Below are 17,013 nucleotides of genomic sequence, written 5' to 3'. Positions count from 1 at the left end.
GTCTTTTGGTAAACTCTTTTGCCAAGCTTCAAGATTTCACATCCTACATATATACATACATACCATGAATATATATATAAAATTCTCTCCTATCATCATATACACACAGCCATACTACTTGATTCTAAGATATTTAATGGTAGCTAAAGTCTCGTAACCTGGTGTAATTCATTCATTCCACAAATATCTACCATGGCAGCATTCTAACATAGTGAGAGGTCAATATTTTATTGTAAATTAATTATTCATGTTCCATAGAACTAAATAAGATGTAATATTTCAGCTGTTACACCCTTATCTATCATTTTTCATTAATTGTAAAAGAACTACACATCTTGTCCCCATATAATTATCTATCCTAGAATTATGAATGATTGAATAATAACAATAACTTAAATTTGTATTGCACTTTCTAGTTTGTAAAACATCTTTCCTGTACATAGTATGGTGGTTCCACAGTCTGATTCAAATCCTGTCTTTTTTGTGCTATATGTATGTAGTCTTTGTTTTTAATCAGTTACTAAACTTCTCTGTTTATCAGATTCTCATCTGCAAAATGGGGATAATAAAATCTGTGTTATAGGGTTATTGTGAAAATTAAATGATGTTTACACAGTACCTATCATTAGCACATACAATAAGCTATAAAAGTTTTTGCTATTATTACTAATATCTCATTTGTGACTCACAAAAACTTTATGAACTAGATAGGAGAGATAGCTGTATCCATGTTACGTAGGTAGGAAAATTTAGGCGAGACTAAGTTTTCATTCTTCCTTTTTGCTCTGTATTCCAAGATGTGTCCATTTGTAGAGGGAATAATTACTCACGAATATACAGAGGGTGCAAAAAAAAATGTATACACTTTTAAAGAAAGGAAAAAACTATTAAAATTGTAATATTCAATATATACCAGTAACAAAAGATGAATACAAGTCATGTTTTACTTCTGCAATTACAAGAGGTGCTGAAAGTGGTTACCAACAGCGTCCAGACACTTCTGATTATGACAAACTACTGTTTGAGCATAGATAACATCTCTTAAAATGTGTACACATTTTTTTGCACCCCCAGTATACGGGATCAAAATTCAAAGTGTCTTTAGTTAGTTTTGTTTACTTGCTAAAATATTTCTGAGTATTATATTTCCAAAAAACACTCATTAAGTATTTAAAACCATTAAAACCATTAGTTACTCGTTGAGAAAATATTTATTAAGTGTCAAGTGTCTATTTAATACAGTCATTGGGCTTAGTGCTGTGGAATTTAAAAATAAGAATTTGAAATTAGAACACGTTTTATTATTTAGTCAAAATATATATTCATACATATAAAAATTATTTGTTTTTTTATGCCAGCGATGGTAAAAATAAATTCTACAAGGATTAGAATATAAGAAATGACTTAGTGGCACATTATGTTCATTGAGGGCAGGCTTTATTGTAAAATCACTACCTCACGGTTAGTTTTAAACGTCACTGCTCACAAAGGCAATGAGATTTCAGTGGACTTTCCAGACCTGTGTAGTTTTATTGGGAATCCCATTTTAGGTTTAGTAATACTTATGGGTTAAGTGCTGGAGGAATGAATGACGGCAGACCAGCATACTAAGGTCTGGACTATACCAGCTAGGTACTGTGCTTCTGAATATATTTGCAAAATGCTCATTTAGATAACCCTCTCTAACTCAGAATTCTCTCAAGTTAAAATCTGTAACAAGTCAGGCTCAAAATGAACTGATGTTTATCTTTTTACTCTTTGAATCTGCAAAGGAAGATTTTACAGAGAATAAGATTCTAAAGGAGGGTATGAGCTCCATACTCAAAAGGAAATAGTAAGATAAATTTCTAGTATTGTTTTTTGGAATACATAGGACACACTGCTTCTTTCCTTGTAATAACTATCCTTTCTATCTTATTTCAAGGCAATGTAAGGTGAGAAAGTAAAAGTAAAACCTGAACAACTACTCAACAAAATAAAGGAAGGGAGGAGTGGAAGAATTCTGGTTGGTTATACCCTTAGCATAAACTCCTCCAAGTCCCTAACTGAATTGCAGCCATGAAATTTGGGAGGCCTTTCTCTACCCCCAACTCCATGTGTGGTACCTGACTGGCCAATGACAGTCAGCTCATGACATTGCCTGGCTCTGCCTTTAGTTCAAGGGCAGATACGATACTGAAGTTGGTCCAATCACAGTAAGACCCAAGAGCAGAATGGGTACATATTTGGGGCACTCAGGGTAAAATAAAAATGTGGGGCCGCTTGTTCAAAATTATTTTATATTACTTGATTTATATTATATGATTCATCCTATTTACATTTATTTATATTATTGTTAATAACTTCAAAAGCAAAGCATTGAACAAAGTGTGGTGTCCCTCTATGCTCAGGGCCCCTTGCAAGTACAAGGGCAGCAGCTTATGAAGCCGACCAATAGTTAGAGGAGTCCTCCCTCCAGGAACCTCTGTAACTCTCCACACAGGAATATTGGAGCAGCAGTCCCAGGATTTCTCCATAACGTTAGGTAAGAAATAAAGGTGATCATTTAAAAGCTGTGGGGGACTCCAATTCAGTCAGAGGACTTTTTATATGCCTTTAAGGTGCCAGAGCAGGGATAACCAAACACGCAAGCATTCCTGGTTTCGTCCACCCACTCAAACACTGCATGAAAGAAGTGCCTCTTCCTGGGAAACCAGATGTGTCTGCCCACTGCGTTTCAACTCCAGCTTGGAGACTCACATTTCTCCAGGGAAACCGCCCACATGCGGGACTGGTGAGGAGCCCATGCCCTGACCTTCTCTCCCAAGTATAGCCTAGAGAGAAAACATGTTCTAATGCCAGTGTTCCAACTATTGTGCTAAAACATTTGCTGCCTTATGCCGGCTTCTAAATTATAGTGCACATAGTCAGGCCAATCCCTTATGGGTCAGTCATTTTGATTCCTTGATATATAGGGAGTTTCTCAAGAAGATAGTAATGGCTATACTATATCTCCACTATGGATAGATTGGAGGAATGTAGCCAATTTGTAACTGAAGACATTTATTGGGCAATAAGAAAAGTGTGTCTTCTTTATCAAGAAGATATTAACAGGAAATTTTATAATATTTTTCTCCTACTTGTTACCAATTATGTCAGTTCACTTGTCAGATGACCCAAAAATAATAGGACTCTGTGTGAAACCTGGCCTTTGAAAAATGTAAATTCTGAAACGTCTCCATTCCCTGCCATTTTCATGTTAGGATGGAGATGGAAGTAACTGGAATAGAGGGCTCTGCAATAATTAATAAAGCTAAAAAGGAGAAACATAGGAAGCTTAAACATGGAAATGAATGTATAGAGTTGGAATAGCAAAGAATCAGAGTCAAAATTAATGAGAATGCCCCAGTTTGAATGGAGCGGATATAACAGTAACCTAGAGAGGTGGAGACCTAAAGGGTAAAGTGTAAGGCATAGAATACTCAACCCAAAAAAGTACAAGAGGGGACTGTTGAATCAATTTTGTTTCGGGGGGCATTGTAATTTTTCCTATAATTGGAAATTTCCTATAATTGGAAAAAATATGTATTTTAATGATGATGAATTAAATATTTAAAATAAGATTTAACATATTGCTCTATAAAGCTTTTGCTTTCTCCAGGTGATTTCTTAAAAACTAGTGAAGTAGGATATTTTAATTAAAAACTAGCTAATATCAAAAGTCCTCTGGGCAAACAATGCAGAAAGCAACCCTCTCTCAATTCATTTATGAGAGCAAGTTTACACTCCACTACAAGAAGCACTAGAAAAAAGTGCTTTAAAAAAGAACCTGAGGAAATTGACAAAATGTTGAGGGCACATGGGCAGTCATTGTACTATTCTCTCTACTTTTGTGTGTGATTAAAAATTTCTGTGTAAAATAATTTTTTAAAGAAAGGATTCTGAAATATCGTTGACCAAGAAATCTGAAAGCCCACTAAATATAAACATCCAGAAATATTTTGTAAAATAAAACTAACTTTTTTTTTACATAAACAGCTGAAATCTCCATAAAGAAAAGGAAATCTCAAGATTCCACGAATGTAGCGGTGAACTGAGAACCTTCAGTCCATAACATTGCACTCCTGCCACCCCCCAAAATTCATGTCCCTATTACATGCAAAATACATTTATTCTATTCCAACAGCCCCAAAAGACTTATGGTGTTCCAGTATCAACTCTAAAGTTCAAAGTCTCATTTAATTATCTAAATCAGATATGGGTGAGACTCAAGTTACGATTCATCCAGAAGCAAAATTCCTCTCCAGCTGTGAACATGTGAAACTAGACAAGTTATGTAATTCCAAAATACAATGGTGAAATGGGAATAGGATAGACGTTTCTGTTCCAAAAGGGAGAAATGGGAAAGAAGGAAGGATTAGTGGGTCTCTACTTGAACACTGATGGTACTGGATGTGTCCCCATGTATAACCTGCTTCACTGCCGCCTACAATTGGCTATAACATGGCCACGTGGCTAATCCCCAAACTCTAGAGTAAGCATGAGTTTTGATGTAAGAACTTCATTTCTTTCCCATGGCAACCCTCCCATATTATTTATTTTTAAAATGTTTTGTTAACTTTAGAGGACACATTAATATGGTAATATTGTCACTGTGGCTCAACAGACATTGGGTCATCATAAATCAGTCTCCTGAAATGCATAGCCCAAGGCCTTTGTCCAGTGCACATTTATCAATATATAACCCAAACAGAAGGAAACTCTCTGAGCTTGATTACTTAATAAATGATGGAAGAATTGGAAGTCATTCCAAAGAGGGAATTGTAGAATTCTAAACCTCCTACTTCCTGAGGTGATAAAAACTCTCATTAATACATATAAAAGTAAGGTTGCCTTCCCAGAAAATTGAAAACTAAAGACTTCAATTTATCTAACTTATCTATAACCAGTTATAACTGTCTTATCTAAAACAGTTATAAGTAAGTTTTTAAATTTCAGAATGAAACAGTATAAATGGATTAAAAATGGAAACTCTAGGACCTCCTTTAAACTAAAATTTACTTTTACAATTGTAAATAAAATATTATGATATTTACAAAACACGTATTTTTTACAGCATAAAAATGGTAGAAATTAGCAATCTTGTCTTTTAAAGAAATAATAATTAAAATGGATCATGTTTTCTTTCATTTATGAACCTCTCTTGTAGAATTTCTCAAGTTATAAATAATATGTTCATGTCTCCAAGCAATTACTTGGCTACTTGGGGACAGGATTTCTCTTTGATCCATCCTTACAGACTAGATAGCCAAACTTCAGGGCTTGGAACCCAGTAAATAGCTGCTTATGAACAAAAGGTTCTTCCCAGAACATTAATCTAGGCTCTAAGAAATTGAGATGTCTCATAAAGCTTAGAAGCGTACAGCGGCATCATATTGAGTTTACATCAATTAATATAATTATAAACAAGTACTGTAAGTCATCAATTCACACACCACAAATATTAGGTTAATGATGCAGAGCAGTAAAATAGGAGAATAAATTATGTTAACACTAAAAGACAAGGAATGCTTTGCATCAATGTGAACTGATGTAAAGCTTTTGGCTTGAAAACTTACCATACTTATTTCAACTACAAGTAAGTGAAAAGGCATATTCTCCAAAGGCACAAGTAACAGCAAACAGATTTCCACTGATGGGAATCAACACAAAATTGTACAAAGACCAAAATCCTGAGACAGTCAGCAAATTGAATGGTTCAGGCAAAAGAATACAGTGTCAATTTTCATTCAGAACCAGAGAATGACGTAGATTACAGGGTGTTGTTTCTTTCTGTTTTTTGTTTTTTTAACTTTTATCTGAGAATTTGGCTCTTAAAAGATAATTTTTGTCCTTGAATTTGATCGGGATTATTTTTGCAATGCTGTAATCAGCATGCCACTGGTTTGTTTCTTTCTTTTTTTTTTTTTTCTCTATATAGATCAAGGGTATTGGGTTGTTGTTCTTCCTGAAGAGGATATTAATGAATCTGGAGAGAAAAAGTTTGAGCCATAAGCCTTTTTTGACATGACTATTTAACTCTGACTCTTATTTGCTATATTAATGTGTTATAGGCACATTACTTCTGGGGACGCATGTCACCTGTGGGATATTGCAGGATTCATTTTGGAGTGAGGGTTAGGAAGTCTTGCCCAAAAATCTCTGAGAGGGAGGAATGGGATTGTAGCCAAAGGAGAGTGAACGAGACACTGTTCCATTACACCTTTCAAAAGCCTAGCTCTGCAAATGATTGTGTTTGCTTTCTCTGGGAGGAACCCAATACATCCTAGGGACAAAAAGTCACCTAAAGATGGAATGAGGAGGAAGGAAAAGAGAGCAGGTAAAAAAAAGAAAAAGAGAGAGTCCATTCCTACTTTCGAATTTCCTTTCTCCCTCTCAAGAATTGTGCAGGTCTCCTTACTAGAATGCTGCTAGAATAACCGCACAAGCATGCAATAACTATTTAAGTACTTCACTTGTTCTTGCTTAGATGTTGATGTTAGCCAGAAGCCCATGTCTGAACCTCACCTGACAAATATAATTTAATATATAGGAGAGGGCAACCAACTGGCCTTGAACATTGGGGTAACACTGGAGTCCGGCAGAGCACACAAGGCATGGCATCCAGGGTCATGACTCCAGTACATTTTGGAGTAGCAAACTCCTAAGGAAGCATCTTAGGCAGACCTCAGACTCTCCCAGGTACCAAAAAAAATAATCTTTTCCTCTAGGGTATGAGTCCTAATCATAATACAAAGAACTCAATGGGCTCAGACATAGAATTTTTGTTGTCTGTGAAAAACCTGGATGGGAGAAAAATAGCATCTCTACTTTCATTAACCTCCAACTGAAATTAAGCATACTTAAATTATCAAGGTAGGCACCAAAGTAGAAAAAGAAATTAGAAATCATAGCTATTTTCATATTAACATGGAGTTATTGTAAACATTTCAAAATATTGTTTATGCTCATCCATGTTATATAATTATATTTATTGACCTACTGCTAGATAACATTATTTCTATATCACGTATTACTATGTCATGAATTTATATTTATAATATTTTGAAAACTCAATTTTAATAGAATTGTTTTCCTTTGTGATTCTGTGTTATTTATTTTAAGCACTGAAGCATTGTTCTGAGAAGGCAACTACAGGCTTCACCAGATTGCCAAAGGAGTCCTTGGCACAAAAAAAAGTTAAAAAATTCTGCTATGGAGCATTTCTGCTTTTTCAAGGAATGTGATACAAACAGCTAGAACTCAGGTATTCTAAAGCAGTATTTCACAAGCTGAAGAATTGTACAGGCTTTTTCACGGAAAAAAGCTGTGCAAAATTAGATATAAACCCCCCTTTATGCCTATAGGTATAACACAACTATAAAATTAACATATATGAATTAAAAAGAAATAAAATTAGAAAACCAATACAATTTAAATGAATTATATTAGTATATTAGTATTAACATTGTTCTGTTAAAACACCATGAATGTGATACTAACTCCTGAGGCACAAGTTCTTTCATATTTGGGGAACTTACACTAGCACATAGTCCAATTGAGTGATTCAGTCACAATTTTTCCCTATTTGAACTGCCACGAAGACATCCTTTGTACAACAGGCAAGAACATACTTTGTTCTGCAATTGAGAAGAATATATATTTTCCTTTTTTGATGGCTGGCAAATATCTATTAAAAAAGGCCTAAGATGGAGCGCTCCTGTCTAGGATGCCAGGTCAGCAAACTGAAACTTCAATACTTTTATGTCCCGGTGAATGCTCTGCTTGACCAGAAATGCAGTATACCCAGTCAGCCACTCCCCATATTTCATAACAACTCTGGGCTCTATACTTAGTTTTTTTACTCCTTTTTTACCGCAAACAAGGTTTGGACCCAGCCAATCAGATACTTTCTGTTTCTCTCTTCTCTGTTCTTTATTCTTCATCCTACAGAAGCTTCTTGCCTTCTGCCCCATTTTGTAATTCTCCTAAAGGAGACTGTCCAATCAATGAAGTGTTAAATAAAGTTTGTATCACCTAAATTGTCTTCTTGAATCATTTTTTAACAGTCTAAGTAGTACAGCTAAGCAGCAACATAATCATAAATATAAATGCAAATACCAGCACCAAAAATCCAATCGGTACTTGTTATAAGATGGTTATCCAGGTTATTGAGAGTAGGCTTACATTAACTATTTTTATTATCATTTAAATGAAAGAATTTAAGAAACTCTTATAGAGAATTCTTGGCTCCCCAGAATAAATCTATGGTCCCTCAGACCCCAGACGGAGAAATACCATCCAACAATATATTAACAGAGGAATGATAAGGATACAATTCTCAGGTACATCTAAGCAATTCACCCGTCCACATTTACACATATAAGCATTGACTCCCACTCCAAAACACATAATAATGTATAGTCAGTAATCTATAGTAATCTACAGAGTCATGGGTTCATGACTCTGAAGGTAGAAAAGACTTTTGAAGAATATAATGAAAACATTTAGGGATCCATTACTGATAGGTGTAGAAAATGTTAGGGAAAAAGGAGAGGAGACTTTTCCTGATTTCAGATGTCTAATTAGACTCCCTCTCCTTAAATCCCCCCTTGGATAGTTGCCTGACTAATAGTAATCAACACTTGCTCTGATCCTCTTAGCTTCATAGTCTTGCAGAGCTCACTTACAAACTAAGAGAATTACCACATTAAAAACACAAAACTAGGAAGAAAGAATAACCTTAGGGTTTTGGATTGATGCAAAAGTTTTCGACACTTCGCAAATCTGAGGTATGTGTTTAGAGCATTTTGATACAGAATTATCAGTGCTAATGAATCAGTTATTTAGACAGCTTCATACCATGATCCAAGTCATTTTATCTTCCAAAGAGAGACTCTGAGTAGTTCATTGAGAAAAAACAAAACAAAAAAAACACCAAAAAGCTAAATATAAGGTGAATGCTGATTATTGGGAAAATGGCTAAAATAAATGATGGCATAATGACAATATGGAATACTATTCAGTCATTGTAACAATGACTTAGTGATACTTACATGACATATTCATGAATGAGAAAAACATTACATAGAAAAATATATGTAATAAATGTGATCCCGTTTTTTGAAAAACAAACAATGACAAAATCACCTCTACCTGTTTGTTATTATGCATGCATGTATGTGTATATTTGTTCATATATAATTGTATAAGCATGGAGAAAACTATAAAAATATACACACTAGGTTGTTAACATGGGTTAACTGTAGGTAAGGATAGGATAATATGATGCAGAAGGAAGGGAAAGGAGTAAAGTGATTTACATACAAAACAGGAAAAAAACACCTCCATGTAAAATTAATGTGCATAATATAGTCATATTTATGCATTATAAAAAGAAGAAAAATCAACTCCCAATGCTTGAGGAAATGAAAAAGAAAGGTAGAAGTGACTGAGGGGTGAGAAGCACTTTCAGAATGGTAGTATGCCTAAGATCCTCCAAAGATCTGCTCCTCCATGAAAGCAGTGAAAACACTGCAAAAAATTATCAAGATCAAAATTTTCAGAATTGGGGGATTTAACCAAAGGCTTGCATCAATTAGGTGAACACTTATTCAAGAAAAATATCTGAATTACAGTAAGAACTATGAGTTTTGTAGCATTTTTAACTTGCCCTACTCCCTTCACCCTCTCCCCAGTTTTGCGGTAACCTTAAAAACTAATGGCCTTGCAACCATGGTAACTATGAAAACTGGCAACCTAGGAGGCAATGGAGAGGGAAGAATGGGTTTGACCTCCCCAAAAAGCCATCCCCAGGAAATTGTCACCATTCAATCTGTCTGCAAGCTCCCTGGAAAGGATCCATTCTCAGGGCTTGTCTTTATTTTATGTGATTCAGAGCTTTCTCTATGCAAACAGCTCTATTCCAGGGCCCTTTTTGGAGCACAATCTGTGGCAACATCACCACTACCAGAGGCAAGAATACCTGTTGGAAATAAGAGGCCAACAAAAACTTTAAAAGGAAAAACTAGGGAATGAGGTATCCAAAGCGGCCTTGGACAAGTCCTGACATATGTCTTGGGATCTTAGAAGGCCAGGTTCATGTTCGGGGCTGTGCCATATCCAAGAAAGAGATGAGAGGTCAGTCACAAAGCCATATGCTTATTGTATGATGCTCTTAATATGAAATGTTCAGAATAAGCGAAATATAGATACAGAAAGTAGATTTGTTTTGGACAGTAATCTACTGGCTGGGAGAATGGGAAAATGAGGAATAATGGATATGGCATTTCTTCCTGCAGTGATGAAAAATGTTCTAAAATTAGATAGTGGTGATGGTTGTACAACTCTGTGAATAAGTTTTTAAAATACTGAACTGTCCATACTAAAAGGGTAAATTTCATGGTATGTTGACTTTATCTCAAAAAGCAGTTCTTTTTTAAAAAGCGAATGAGAGATACGAAGTGTTCTCGTCGGATGTAGATGATTTAGGAGCTGGTTACCAAAGAGCCTACTGAGAGAACAGAACATTTTAAGCTTTCAGCACATTAACCCACTCTCTTGTCACTTTAATTCCTGATCAGAGTTTCTAGGTTATTCTATTGTGTGCCACATTATTTTTAACCCAAACGCTGTTGGCTGGTCAAAGAGTTTTTCTCTTTCCTTAAAAAAACATGAAAATATTTCTGTTTAAATGTTTACAAAATGTATCAGGAGAAAAAGTGAAAACAAAAATCCAAATACAGAATGCAACCTAGAAAAGTCCCTTGCTGAAATATAGCATGAAAGCTAACTATGGATTTTTTCCCTTTCCATATTACAACTGGTTTTCAAAATGCAACTTATGAAACTCCAGAAGCATCAGATGTCACATAAAGCCTATTGCACATTGACAAAGCCCAGCTCTGCTATGCAGCATAATGGTGGGGGAGGTGTGAGTTGGGGGGGGTTCTATTTAAAACTTTACAAACTGCAGTATTCTATGCTTTGGCATGATATTAAGAACCCCCAGGAGGAAATGTCTTAAGGAAAGGCTATTTCCTAGTACTTTTTGCCAGGAGCTCTCCCCTTGGTTTCCTACCCAGGATATTTGGGTAGAACAGAATGTCTGGCTACTGTAGTTTTGGATTGAAGTGGATTTAAATAGCCTTTACATATGCCGGGAATTTAAAATGACATTTTCATTAGAGAACAATTGAAAAAGAGAAATAAAGTAAATTCTCTGCTGGGTATTAGTACAAATACAAGTCATTAAATTAAATAAATAAACAAATAAATATCAAATCCAGAAGTCATTTTGAAATGACTATAGTTCATTTATTTATTCATTCAATAATTATTTATTGATCACAGAATATACAGCAGCAAGAACAAAACAAAAACAAAACAAAAACAAACCAGACTCCTCTTCTACTGTCATGGAGCTTAAAATTTGCTCCAGAAGTAAGGCTTTACTTCTGCAGACAAAGCAATAAAATTAAATGAGGAAGCATGAAATACTTGAAAGAGCACGGGTCTAGGAGTGCCAAGATCAAAATCCCAATTTCATGTCTACCAATTACTAGACAAGTGATATTGAATATGCCAACTTAATTTCCCTAGGCCTCAATTTCATACCTTGAAAAGTGGTGTATATTACCTTTCCTGCGTATCTCATCAGTTAATTGTAAGAACCATGCAGAAAATATTCAAACATGCCCTGAAAACTACCAAAAGCTCTATAATCACAGGCTATAGTTCATTTATAGTTCATTTCAGCAATATTACTGAAATGTACAAAAATGATCTAATCCCTTGCAATAAACAATTTCAGTTAATATAGACAGTCTGTTGAGGATCTACGTGGTCAAACAGTAAAGCTTAATGCTGTCGGGTACATTACCAACATAAAATGACACATATTCGAAGCTTTCAGCCTTTCTCCATTTAATCATTCTAATTTCACCTGGATTTCCTTTACATGTCAAATTACATTCATATTCTCAAGCAATGTTCCAGCCATAGGAAGAGAAAATGAGTCAAACAGACTTCCACCAAATTTCCAAACGGAGCAACAAGTACCATATGTTTCTTTACTCTTCAGGGTATGTGTTTGTCACCTCTACTCAAATCTTAACAAATAATGGAACTTTCAAAATCGAGACAAATCCACTTAGTAAAAGAAAACAATGGCTGTAATTGCAACCACATTAACTGGACTGAGTTTTTACTTAAACTACTTTTGCACTTCTGATGGAAAAATACTGTCCTTAAGAATAATGAAGTGCTTAAGACATGACCAACATATTAAAAACCTCAAAATTAAACTCATGAGGAAAATAAATTTTACTTGGCACAAGTCAGGTTTGCAGTATCACTCTCAGGTAAAGAACACAAATCCGTATGAATCACTGGTGAACACCAAGCATAAGAAACAGTTAAAACATGTAGGTGCACTATGAAACGATGGAATTCAAATAGTCTGTCTCTTTGGGGCTAGAGAAATAGAATAATCCTGCTTTTCTTCAGCCAATGGCAAACATATATTGTGATAGCTAAGAGTCGGCTTAATCCTTCCCTTCCTGGCTCAGAATGAAAACAAATACTCTGTCCTAGACCTCAGATGTGATTTCCTTCCCTGTGTGGGATTTCACGAAAGAGGGAAGAACAAACAAGAAAATGATCATGGATGGCTGGGCTTTGTGTAATTTTCAATGACATCACTTTGTTTTAGGGAGTAGAAAATAAGAATCAAGACAACTGCAGAGAAAGTTCTTACAGTGACAGTGCTCTGATTATGTTTTATCAGTGCTGACCGGATCGGAGCTGAAGTTCTTCGGCACTTTCCACAAAATCCACTCCCATCAACACTCTGGAAGCTTAGTAACTTCACTTAAAAATCTGAGGTATTGAAGAATAGAGTCACATTGCAGAGCATGTGGTCTGCCACCATCTAACTGACCCCATCTCCACACTTTCTGTCTCCTCTTTCTCTCCCAGCTCTTTTACTGGAATCACTGACAAATCCCTCCATGTGTGCTCAGACAGAAGTTTTGCACATGCCGTTTTCCTCAAGCTGTGATTATTTGTCAGTCACCAACACGTAAAATAAATTGCACAGCCAATAAAAGAGGAGGGGAAAAAGAACACATGGACACATCAAAAGCAAAATGGGGGAATAGCTCCTATTAAATCACTCGGCATTCAATTATAGAGTGGGATCCCTCCTACAAGGCATGGATAACTAAGTAACTTCACTTATTAATTTAACCATTGCAAAATAAGAAACATAAAACTTCAAAACAGAAGCACAGATTTTCAGAAGTGAACCACCAAAATGAATACCATTATATTGGGGCAAACAGCATACATTTTTATGCCTCAGAAATGTTGAATGACATTGATACATTTTCATTACTTATGTCCCTATCTGGATGGCTGAGCTGATGGCATTTCATGTTTAAGAATAGGACACGCTGCCCCGCTTACCTGATAAGAGAGTGGAGCTGTCTTTGCCTGTGTGACCAGTAACTGACTGTGAAGTGAGATAATCCGTTGCCATACTTAAAAATCTATCTGTGGGTTCCAAACACATTAAAGGGCACATGCATTCAGCACCTTCAGACTTACTTGTGTTCCTGTGATTTTGGTCCCCCAGGAAAGAAGCATTTGTGGTCCAAGCTGGAATGTGTTGGTTGGGTTGTATAGTAGATGTCACGGTGCTCTCGTTATAAATTGTATTGATAAGAATAACATCAGGCACTTGAACTTCACCATCAGTGGCCACGGGTTCGCTCCCATTTGATTTAAAATAGGCTTCTTTTAATGTTCCTGAAAGACCAAAAAAATAAATAAATATTTTAAAACATTACTAGAAGTATTTATTTTTAAAAACATATTAAGAAAAACTCTAGAGCTATTTTCCCATGTTTCATTCTATCCAGGCAAACACAAAGAGAAAGATGATGGCTAGCTAACTTCTTTGGGACAAATCAGAGTTTCTCTTCTACAGCAAATCACATAACCCTGTGAAGAAACTATGTCTTTCTCAAATGCTTCAGGTTTAAAAACTGAGTCTCCTAGCTAGGGTCTTGGTGCTCAAAGAATTTAGGGTAATTCCACCTCACCTGAGACTCACCACAGAGAAATAAAACATGGTGAATCTTACAGTGTTTGCTTTCTGTTTCTCAATTTCACCCATCCTTTTATGCCATTTCAGTACTAATAACACCTGCTCTCATACCTCTGTATCTGCCTCTAAAAGTGCACAATAGTGCCTCACTAGCCTCAGCTTTCTTCACATTTTGCCCTATATATCAGTGAACTATGCATAACAGAAAAATAAAAATAATAGGGCTCGTATACTTACCAATACTTGTATCATAGAAACCAAAAAAATAAAAAATAAAATGAAACTCTAATTCCAGCAAAACTGAAAGTAGAAACTAACTTATCCTCATCTTTACCTAGAAGGTATAAAATATAATTACAAGAAATAAGAAATAGTCATTAAACTAAGATTCTCAACAGGTCCCTTTCTCAAGGTATTCATTCATTAACAAAATAAGTATCAAATCTGACTATTGGGAATCACCTAGCTTTGACTTTAGGCAGAAACTTTTTAAAACTTTGAAAGCAATAATGTATTTTTAACTCAGTCAAAATAGACGACAGACTGTTTCCAGAATATACCACTATAGTTGAGTATGCTACAAAAATAAATGAATGTGATATTGATCTATTATAGAAATACCCAAGGGAGATTTTAAAAAAAATTTTACAGTGAATGCTCTAATTGGTTCTCACTTTTCCAAGCAGTCCATGCACCATTAAAAATAAAAGAAATATAAATAAAATGTTTAATATCAGTCATGGAAAAAATTTCTCTACACGTGTTTGACACTTGGAAAACATTAACTACAAATCAAAATAGAAAAGCAGCTGTTTTCTAGCTAACTAAGGTCAACAGTTTCATCTGCCAAAGGATTCTAAATAAAACGTTGGAGCATAAAAGCAAAATCGTGACCATGTGGTGCAGGTAACACATTCTGCAAATTGTCTGTGTTGACAGACAGTTTATGTGTAAATACCAAGTGCAGTAGGTGGAATAAAAGACGTAATTTGATGGTTTTTCACTTTCAAAATGATTTAGAATTTATCCTGGATCAAAATAAATATGTGATAGACTTGATTACTATGGAATATGCTTTTCACTCATACAGAAAATTTTACGAGTCGATTAGATATAATTTTGTTTTTATCCACTTGTTAATTGGTCTCTCTCTTCACTTGTTTTGGCGTAAAGAGATATTGCACATAACGTGTTGTTTCCACCAATGGCTCTCATGAATATATAAGGCCCATAAAGTTGATTTAACTTATCGTGCACACCCTGTGAATCAGCAAGCAGCTCTGTCAACAGACTTGTAGCAGTGCCAATCACTCATAGCGACATCCCGAGCAGTTCACTTAAAAGCAGATCCTTACCATGTAAAATATCCAACAGTTATGTATTAATGTATTTTGTAATGATTAACCTTATTAATAATCTTTCCTTTATCTTTTCCACTTAACCACAGTGGTGAAAGTGTTAATAACATCTCTTTACTCTAAGAAGTCCTTTGAAATACTTATTTCTTAAAAACACTGAGACAACAACTTTAAAAAAAGCAGCTTTCTCGCTCTTAAACTCTACATATAAAGCAGGTTGGCAGACTAGAGAGAAAGAACATATGATATATGATAGTTGCTGTAACTAATGTTCCTAAAAGTATATTTTTGAGGCAGACAGACAGGCCAACAGAGAGAGAGAAAGAGAATAAGCCTAAAGGACATGTCTTTAAAAGCCTGAATTCATTAGACAATTTGTTTTCAAGCATCTCTGGAAGCTGACCAACTCTTAACTCACAGTTGGTCATCTATGATGCTTTTTTTTTTTAAAAAAAGCACAAAAATAAGAACTCAATAAGACTAAATGCTCTCAAACCATGATGAGCTATAAAAATGCTGAGTTATTAGCCTAAAATAGAGTGTTCATTCTTCAGTGCTGCCCCATCCTTTTCCACATTCCTATTTTTATAGTGCGGTTAAAAGTACAGGTTCTACAGCCTGACCACCTGGGTTTAAATCCCATCTCTAACACTTACTATCCTGAAACTTTGGGCAAACTCTCAACTGCCATAAAATAAGGAAAATAAAAGTACCTCTCTCATCCGGCTGCTCGAGTCACATTGGTCAATACGCATATAAACACTTGAAACAGTTCTGTCACACAGTAAGTTCTAAGTAACTATTAGTCATGACTAAACAATGATAGTAATGAAAGTAAAACTGTCTTCCTTTGGGCTACTAAGGTACTTTTAAATAAGTTCCAATTTCCTTTTATTATAAGTGTATCCCAACATAACAAAATGGCTAAGGAAATTTTCAAAAGTGAATCACAACCCATGTTTGGAGTGAAATAACTTTGGCTCTTTCAAGGTAAATTATTAATAGAAGACAGCATTGTATCAAGATAGTATGGCTCAAAAGTGTTTCAGCTCTATAACACAGCTCTAACAATGTTTAAGAAATAATCTATAATTCCAATAATAATAGCACAATTTTATCCATCACCTACAACGAATAGATAGAGCGCTATGGTTGGCTAAATAATGCTACCCCAGAGATGTCGACATCCTAAGTCCCAGAACCTGTGATTATGTTACCTTACACAGCAAAAGGGATGTTGCACACACAAGCTAAGGAATTTGAGATGGGAAACTTATCCTGGATTATCAGGTGAGCCCAAGGTAGCCACAGGATCCTCATAAGCAGAAGAGGGAGGTGAGAAACTATGTGCCAGACATGCAGTGTGAGAAAGACTCAATGGGCCATTGCTCAGTTGAAAATGGAAAGGAGCCACAAGTCAAGAAGGCAAGAAGCCTCTAGAAACTGGAAAAGATAAACAGAGTGTCTCCTAGAGTCCCCAGAAGGAATACAGATCTATCAAAACCTTAATTTTAGCCCAGTGAGAAC

The 17,013-nt window shown here is 35.4% G+C and overlaps 1 protein-coding gene across 3 annotated transcripts in view; it reads right to left on the bottom strand.

Annotated features, from left to right (window-relative positions):
• Positions 1-17,013, bottom strand: part of CORIN (corin, serine peptidase) — a 199,978-nt gene that overhangs the window by 139,154 nt on the left and 43,811 nt on the right. For all 3 annotated transcript variants that reach the window (XM_019741053.3, XM_074324644.2, XM_019741052.3), the window contains one exon: positions 13,627-13,827. In XM_019741053.3, coding sequence (XP_019596612.2) covers positions 13,627-13,827 — 201 coding nt within the window. The remainder of the gene's footprint in view (positions 1-13,626; positions 13,828-17,013) is intronic.

Source organism: Rhinolophus sinicus, chromosome 1, assembly GCF_057876585.1.
Source record: "Rhinolophus sinicus isolate RSI-liver-muscle chromosome 1, RSI-T2T, whole genome shotgun sequence".
NCBI lineage: Eukaryota > Metazoa > Chordata > Mammalia > Chiroptera > Rhinolophidae > Rhinolophus > Rhinolophus sinicus.
This window is presented reverse-complemented; position numbering and strand designations above follow the sequence as displayed.